This window comes from Stylophora pistillata, chromosome 9, assembly GCF_964205215.1.
Source record: "Stylophora pistillata chromosome 9, jaStyPist1.2, whole genome shotgun sequence".
NCBI lineage: Eukaryota > Metazoa > Cnidaria > Anthozoa > Scleractinia > Pocilloporidae > Stylophora > Stylophora pistillata.
In genome coordinates this window covers 6,826,028-6,835,200 of record NC_142527.1, presented here as the reverse complement: position 1 = coordinate 6,835,200, position 9,173 = coordinate 6,826,028, and the positions used below count along the sequence as shown (strand labels likewise).

At 35.8% G+C, this 9,173-nt stretch overlaps 1 protein-coding gene across 2 annotated transcripts in view; it reads left to right on the top strand.

The window, feature by feature from the left end:
* The window catches only part of LOC111346473 (macrophage mannose receptor 1-like), an 18,919-nt gene extending 11,288 nt beyond the window's left edge, over positions 1–7,631 (top strand). Inside the window, exons 4-8 of one of the 2 annotated variants that reach the window (XM_088733409.1) lie at positions 5–442; positions 1,537–1,684; positions 2,383–2,412; positions 5,844–5,994; positions 6,749–7,631. In XM_088733409.1, the coding sequence (XP_088589535.1) occupies positions 5–442; positions 1,537–1,684; positions 2,383–2,412; positions 5,844–5,994; positions 6,749–6,862 (881 nt within the window). In that variant the 3' untranslated portion in view covers positions 6,863–7,631. Of the gene's footprint in view, positions 1–4; positions 443–1,536; positions 1,686–2,382; positions 2,413–3,296; positions 5,995–6,748 lie in introns of those variants that run through there. The other variant, XM_088733407.1, reaches the window with a different exon arrangement.
* Positions 7,632–9,173: the final 1,542 nt, after the last annotated feature.

Below are 9,173 nucleotides of genomic sequence, written 5' to 3'. Positions count from 1 at the left end.
TTAGATCACCTGAAGAGGAATGGCTCCAGTTATGCTTTTTATCAAAGCAATACAACAGTACGTTACTCTTGGATTCAAAGTAGACAAAGGTGCAGAGTGGCCGGATGCGATCTTGTTTCTATTGAGACTCACGATGAATGGGAATTTTTAAAAAAAGCCATTCAAAAGCTGCAAACCACTGAGTACTTTATCGGTTTGAGGAAAAATAAATCATCCAGAAAGTGGCTATGGGTCAGTGATAACAGCGCCGTGAGCACGTCTCGTGGAAATTGGCCATGGGCAGGAGGCGAACCCAGCAATGACTCGGAACCCGAGAACTGCGCACAAATGTACAAAGATTATAATGAACATTATGGGCTCTACAATAATATAGGTTGTAAGGCAAAAATGGGAATAGCAGGATACATATGCGAAGGGTCAAATGGATGTTACTTTGAAAGAGGTAAAAGTACGTCTTCACTCTCAAAGTAAAGTATTTGGGGAGCAAATATTTTATATTAAGCCCTTGAAAGTACTTCGACACTTGAGACGTCATAAAGTTCCTTTCCTCGTATGGAGACGAATGAATAATTTGCAGAGTCTAAGAGTTTACCGTACTAAGGTCAATGATATGTGCACAACTCTTTAGAATATGGATCTAAGAGAAAAAATCAATGGTATAACTGAACAAAAACAAAAGCATTATAAACAAAACAAAATAAACAAACAAACAACTTAGGTATTGGATAACAGCATGGCCCTAGAACGAGTGATATCGAATTAAACACGAGAAGAGAACTTCCAAGGGCTAGAAGCAACCATATCTTACTTGGTTTATTATTTTAGGGCCTTTCATGGCACGAAAAGTTGACTCTATTCATGAATCTATTCGCGAAAAACAATTGTAATATATGATAAGGTGATAAGGCTTAAGATGAAAAAATGCGTTTAATCGTCACAAAAACAAACAATAGGCGTAACTTTCAGTTCATAAAAATTCTCAGCTATCAACTCTTTCCTTACTGACTAAAGAAATCTGCTCAGGTACACGGCCTAATTAGCGTGTTTCAAATATCAATTTTACTCTCTCAGCCAGGAGAAATACCATAGCCATTCCCAATAATTTTAGTATTTTTTTCGCATTTAGTTTTCGGGTTTAATTACTGAAATCGTTTGGCTTTTCATCTCCTCTATGAGTGGTTTATTTTGATCACATGAGGACAATATTCATTGGTATGTAAATTCAATGTTTTTTTTTTTTTGTTTTTTTTTCAGCCTAAGACCACCGTTAATTTAGTTCCTGAACACTTATTCAAGAAAAAAAAAAAAAAAAAAAAAAAAAAAGAAAAGAAAAGAAAGAAAGAAAAGAAAAAATTATTTGTCGATAACTAACATGAAAAAAAAGTATAACTAATAGTATTGAAAAAAATTGATTTCTCCCGGGGACTCAATTTTTCTTCTTTTTTCCACGTTTGTGACAAGATGAAAAAGATATTTCTATATCTCTATGCTGAACTCAAAACTTACCATCTTTTTTCCTTTACAAAACCTTACCAGTTGTTACAAAGGTCGGTGACCTCAATTGCAAGAATGACAACGACTACTTCACCCTTTATCTGACAATCGCTGTTTTGGCAGGATTCTTGTTTGTAATATTGGTAATCCTCTATGGAGTTTTGAGACAACAGAAGAAACAACAAAAAAAGGTATCTGGATATCTTTAGCATTTCATTTAAAATTTGACTTTTAATTTTAACCCTCTTTATTACCAAGGCAATCTAGGAAGAGAGTTGATCCAAAAATATAAAAAAAGATGCATAAAATCACACGGACAAGGGAACCAAATATAAAGTTTAAGTGGTGAGTTTAGGATAAGGAAAACCAGAGTGGTAGCGAATGATAAAAATGTCACCTTCTCTGTCTAAGTGCCCTTGATTTGAATGCTATGCTGCCTTTTAAGAACTATTGAGTTACGCTATGCCAAATCGGAAGAGAATTCACCAATGAAGAAGTGCTAAACAAAATACTGTAAAGCAATTCTAGGTAAGCTTAGGGTCCTGATGAGGTGATCGCTTTTACGGCTTACCGTCAACATCGTTCCATCGTCGTCACCAGAATTTTTTTAAACTATTTTTACGACTATTGTTTAAAATTGTCGATATCTATACCTAACTTTTAAAGTTTCTGGCCGTTTCACTGAGCTTTGCCACTCCTTCCTGGCTGGTCTGTTTGATTATGTAGGCTATAAATAAGTTAACAGCCTGGCTTTAACTTTTCTATCACCCCAAACTTTAATCCTGCGGAAAAACTAAAAGTAATTTGTTCGTTTGTTTGTTTTTATTGTTTGTTTGTTTGTTTTTTTGTAATTTGGACTATGATGTATGATGGTATTTGATTTTATTCAGCAGATGCAAGAAAAGAAACTGTTATACAGTAAGTGGCCCCTATTTCACTTGTTTTTATTCTATATTCATTCAGTCAGAGGCAAATCAAGTAAGGCTGATTGTATTTCTAAAACATTTCAAGAGTATTTTTTTTCAATGCACACTCATATAGATACAATTTACATTACATTGGCTAATACAAAAAACGTGAAACAGATAAGAAGAAAAAAAATACAATACAGTACAATACAGAATAGAGGAATAAAAGAAAGGAAAAAACAAGTAAAAAAGAAAAAAATTACAAAATATCAATCAAAAAGCACCTACGAGTTACTTACAATCTACATTATTACAGTAGAGCTTACGTATAGCTATAGATATATCGCTTCGAGTCTTTACCTCCTTTTAAAGTATTGATTTTTCGAAGGAGAGAAGCAAAATTAGTGAAGAGCACATTTCTCTATTTGCCATTGCATCAACATTTTATTTTGGAATTCTTTCGAAATCGGTTTTTTCTCAAGACATTTACAACTGTGGACATACTCTTTCAAAAGAATAACAAATAAGTGTAGTCTGCGTCTTGAGTATTCTGATAATTGATGAAAGTCGGGTATTTCATTAAAGGTAATTTACTCGTTAGAAAGTTCAATTTCGGTCTCGTTTACGCGGTTAAACCACCTTAACGCTTCGTAATAAAAAGATTTTGTCTCGGAGCAATCCAGAAAAGTATGCTCTATTGAATCTGAATTAGGGCAACAAGTACAAGTTGAATCATCAGTTAATCGAAATTTGTGCAGTTCTTTTTTGGTTGCTATAATTGTATGCAATAATCTAAATGAAAACTGTCTTAACTTTTTGTCTCTCGTTGATTGATATACAAAAGAAAATTTGTTTTTCCATTCTTTATGAGTATCGGCAAAATTGACTTTCCAGGTTTTGATGCCAGTTGGTTCTACTGTGGGGCTTTTGTTAAGTATTTTATAGTAGCATTTGCAGCGCATGTGTGCCAAATCTACGAGATTGCTTCCAGGAAACAAAGCTATCGTAGTAGTGTTCAGCAGCTCGTGCAAGGGAGCTTCACATTCCCTGGCTTTTTTCTTCAAGTCAGTTGGAATAGCTGCTATGAATTGGAAGTAGTGGAGATAATTTGTTTTTATGTTGAACTTATTTTGAAATTGTTGGAATGTAAGAAAGTTTCTATCAGCATTTAGGATATCTTGTATAGAGAGGATGTTCTTCTTAAACTAAGATTTCCAGAAAAGCGTATTTTTATCAATAGTTATTTCCTCGTTATTCCATTGCAGGAATTTGTCATACGAAAATATATTCGTCTTATCTTTAAACTCTTGAAAATATTGTAAAAGCTCCCGATAGAAAGTAGGTAAACCATTATTTATGGAGGCGGCATTATAGTTGCATTTAAGAAGGAATTTTAATCCTCCATAAGTATTGAAATAATAATTTGGAATTGCTTTCCACGAGTCGGTGCTGCTGCTTAATAACCGACTTATCCACGCTAGGCGCAACGATTTTACTACTACAGAAAATTTTACGAAATCGAGACCTCCTTCCACAAGAGGTTGGGACATGACCGTTCTTCTTATTTTGTCTTTTTTGTTTTTCCACAAGAATGAAAAGAGCTCTGTTTGAACATTTTTTATTATTAAAGGTGCAACAGTCAGCATGGATGCTGCATAGACTAACTGAGATACTCCTAACTTTTTTAGCTAATAATGATCTTCCGTATAGCGTCAAATCCCTGGAAAGCCATAGATTTAATTTGGTTTTCACCTTTCGAATCCTGCTAAGAAAGTTCTCCTCGATGTTTTTATTTTGATTGTACGATAGAAACGTGCCTAGAACTTTAATATGGTTATTTGTGTTTTTGAATTCTAATATATTCGAGTTACTGTGTTCCATTGTACCCAGCCACATTGCTTTAGTCTTTTTCTTATTTAACTTTAAGCCTGAGACGGTGCCGAATACTTCAATTGTTTGGAGATGCGATTTAAGAGAGTCCGTGTTGTTAGTTATTATGTTTCTATCGTCTGCAAATTGAGGAATTTTTACTTCTTGGTTGTTTGGTAAATATATGCCCTCGCAGTTCCTGTTTTGGCGTATCTTAAGGGCTAACAACTCGACTGCAAGAATAAATAAAGAGGGGCTAAGTGGACAGCCTTGGCGAACTCCTCTTGTTATTTCGAAATAGTTTGTCATAAATCCGCCATTTACGACGGAGCTCTGTATACCGTTGTATAACACAGTAAACCATTTTTTAAAATTATTTCCAAAATTAAAAACTTCTAAGGTTTTTGATATGAATCTCCATTCTAAGGTGTCAAATGCCTTTTCAAAGTCTACGAACAGAAGTATTCCCTGGAACTTTTTGCTCTCTGAAAACTCCATTATGTCACTGAGTAGTCTTATATTTTGGCCTATATATCTTCCGTTGACAAACCCTGTTTGATCAGAACGAATTAGCTTAGGTAAGTGCTACTCCATTCTTTTGGCCAATACTTTAGAAAGAATCTTGTACTCGATGTTAAGTAAAGAATTGGGGCGCCAATTCCTTAGGTCAGACAGATTTTCATCACCTTTCGGAAAGAGCGTTATTGTTCCTCTCTTCTGGGAAACTGATAATGATCCTTTGTTAAATGCATCGTTATAAGAATTTAAAAGGTCTTTCCAAAGGAGATTAAAGAATGCCTCATAGAATTCCTTTGTGAATCTATCTTCTCCGGGCGATTTATTGTCCGCAGAGGATGTTAGAGCATCTTTTAGTTCCTCGAACGTCAGATCTTTTTATAGAGATTCTTGTTCTTCTACATTTAATTGTGGGGTGTTGACACCTTCGATAAATTTGTGAATGTTATTGTTGTGTTCAGATACATCGCTGGTGTTGTTACCAGTAATTTTAGAGGTATACATTTTGCTATAAAATATCTCGACCTCTTTATCAACCTGCACAAGGTTGGAGATTACTTACTGAAGTTTGATTACTTACATCATTTGGAGATTACTTACTGAAGTAGTCTCCAACATTTCAAGAGTATATAAACTGTTTTCGTTCTCTTATTCAGTGGTAGTATGTTTTCCCTGAGGCATCCACTTTTGATATTCGACTGGCTTGATTCAGGAGAGCAAAAGAAACATTTGGATCGTGCTGGAAGATAGAAAACTTTCAAAAGCTTTTCAAAGTGAAAAAAGCCAATGGCACAGACAAACTTTCCAGTACGTTATTCCAGATAAAATTGACCCCCTCTTAAAACTCCTGAGTGGGATGAGACCCTTGGGCTCGTCTTCTGCATGTTGGTGGAATGTTAAGACGTAGTTACCTATGATACCGTAAAAAAGCCTTGCCCTGTTTTCCCCTCTGTGTAATCAGAGATTTATTCTCACAAGACAACAAAGCTGATACAACTTTTATAGACACTTCAGATAGGCCACTATATTGTTTATTTGTTTGCTACCACTTTACAGGAATCAACATGACCACGGAGAAAGCTTGCCGTTGAATGCTTTGAATATCGGTGCCCAGCTTAGCTTAGCGCCGGGAAATGAGAGAAACCGAAGTGAGCCGTTTGTCCAACAGGAGGGTGTATATACCGCGCTGTGTTCAGAGACAATGATGGTAATTACACAAACAAAGAGATTAGAATTAGCCAATATGAATGTTATTAAAAATGGTTTCTGCATATATACCCTTTCCTACATTCATCTCATCATGACGCACCTTGACCCTGAGTGATGTTACATTGCAACGTTTCATAAAATGAAAGTTTGATAATTTTATCCATTTACCATCATCATTTGTCTATAGTCGCCCCCTATAGTCACCATACTATGAATATAACGTTCTATCTGCTTACAAAACGCATTTTAAAGAAACTCAACAGCTCATGGCATCAAAAAAAAAAATTTAAATAAGGAAATGCATTTTAAAAAGAGCAACAACAATCGACCGGTGAACAATTTCTGACCAGAGTCCACCCGGTACCTTATAAAAATTATTATTCATTAAATTTTAGTAATCTTTTTGTCTCCTTGTTTTCCTTTGTTATCTATTTCAAACATTGCCTGTTTGATTAAGACTTGTTTTTTAAAATTTCCGGGTAAAGTGGTGTCATTTGGTAACAGTCATGATAAGTTTTAAGCGCAGCATCGCAATAAAAAACATCACTATAAATATGATCATTGAATGTCTACTTTTCAATCGGCAATGCTTATGGTTTCTTTCAACTTTTTTTCATTTGCATTGTTTCAGTCGTGTTCTCAAGCATCAAACAGTTTTGAAAGGAATCGAAAACAGGTTTCGATGACCATGCACGCCTACCAAGTCGATAATATCATCATTTTTCTAAAAAATACCACTGAATATTTTGCAGACCTCTGGTGAGGATGGTTCCCACACATACACTTCACTTGTGAAATCAACAGAAGAAGACAGCGACATTTATTATGTGAATCAAATACCTGCTCCTGAGTATGTCAATGCCTAAGTGGATTGTTCATAAGACGGTAGCGGGCTAATCCATAAAGCTGAAGTAAACAAAATTTGATAGTATACATCTTTTCAAAGCCATCAAAGGAAAAAACAACAAATTATGTTGCCATTGTTGGATTTATAGTGGTTTAAGCAACCCTGTCCTTGAATTATGTTTTATGTAAATGTTGCTCTTCGAAGCAATCTCATCTTTTTCACGCGATTGCCCCATTACAAATTTGCAAAGCTGTAATTTCATTTCAACAAGTGCAGGATCAATGCTAACTGTTCGGTGAAGCTAACAAAAAAAATGATAAACAGTTTTTGATCTTGTTTATCGAATACATGTGCGAGTCGTGGTAGTTACTCATGTATGCAGAGAGATTCCCTTGATGGATTCCTGCGCCTTATGTACAGTTTGAGTGTTGGGTGTTGGGGGGAGGGGAGAGGGGCAGGGGAAGTGCGTGTGTGCGTGATTTATTATTCCCTTAGTAAAAAGAGATTAGGTAATACATGCAAATTATGGAATAAAAAATGTATAGTGATCCAGTGGTGTTATTTAAGCGACTATGTCATCGGTTCAAAATACATCCAAAACCAAGCTGTAAGCATGAATAGTTAGAAGTTGCCGCCGAAATTTAAAAAGAAAAATTGCTTACTTTCGAGAGTAATCTTGTTCTAGATTACTACTCAAAACACGACGTTTTATGTGTAATTTAACATCATTTGTTGTGATCAATATAATCTTTAAACTCAACGTAACTAATAAAGAAAGTATTTTCTAATGTCGTTTTAGATAGTCTTTCACGCGATTTCAAGGGCATATTGTGTTTCCTTTCCCTGAGGGCGAGGTTGAGCTATCGCTTCCTCCTTGTTTGAATTTGCCTTCGTTGACGTGAGTTTTACGTTTTCTAGGAATTGAAGCTCTCACAGGACTACTAAGAGTTGCCCCAGTGGCTATGGTAACCTCAAAAGGGTCGATATCTGTATTATTTTAATTTTCCTTGTCAGACATCTCAGCTTCTAATTGTGATGCCTCGCGCTGCAGTAAATACCAAGATGGCAGACAGGATGCTCTATTGTTGGAGCGAATAACCGCTGGGTGTAAGCGCCCGTAAGGGTAGCTGCTGTCCAGTTCGTGGGCGAGCACAATCTATTTATGCCTACCAAGCTATCCAAAAGGCCGCAGACCATAATAATAGAGACTCAGGCTCTTATTTAATAATTTAAAACTTAAATAGAAGCGGAGAGGAAGTCTGTTTGTTTGTTTGTTTTTATCTCATGCTACATTTCTCTATTCTATATGCTTATTATTGGTTGAAATCAGCTTGTAGTCATCTTTTTTTACTGTTTCCTTAAAGCGTGAACTTCCGCTGATTCCTAGTCACCCCTCAAGTGAGCGTCGTAAAGCGTAACTTTCACTTTTGCAATTTTGGCCTTTCCTAGAACATTCCCATCCAAAACATAAGCCCAAGACGATGAAATTAGGAATTGAAATTGAATTGTTGATATCGAGAACCGGTAAGTGTAAAAGGAATTCAAGATAATCCTTCACTTCAGGAGTTTTGTTCTTTTACTATTGTCGTGATGCTCATAGATCAAATTTGAGATCTTACGTGTTTAACGCTTCAAATTGCAACTTTTTACCAACAAAATGACTTGCTTACATAAAATTATGAGAAAGATATATATTTGACTACTGGAAAGAAGAAATTTAACGGGGTTTACCGAAACACGTCACAAGCCATGGAAGGATTGTCGTTTGAATTGAAAAGGAAGTAGGAGCTTCCATTATGAAAATACGTGTTTGTGTTCCCATTTGATTCAGGTTGGACTTTGCTAAATCATACTTGAACTGGACCAACGATCATTAGGTTGCCGCTTTGAAGCTGTATGTTTCATGTACATCGTCGCAATCCCAGACACTTAATGAAGCTTTATGGATAAATTCTTGGGAAAGCATGGTAGATAATGTGCCCCACAAATTTCTAGCTCGTCACAATGTCAGTTGTTCTGTCCTTTTAACAGACAATTGTCAAGGAGACTGTTTCTTCCATCACATTTTTCTTGAGGAGTACTGATCTTTCAATTCTGTCGTCTTTATTTGTATATATATATATAGGCCCAGAAGGCCGAAACAGTACTGTCTGCAGTTAGATATAGCTCTTTGACATACAAAGCTTTGCTTTCATGTCCAAATTGAGCACTCTAACTAGGATGAGTCATTGCTCTGCAATTGCGCATGCTCGCTAGTGCACTCTAGTTTGAGCACTCTGGCATGGCTTAGACGATACCACAAAGGTTGGATCGTTTGGGGTGACCATATT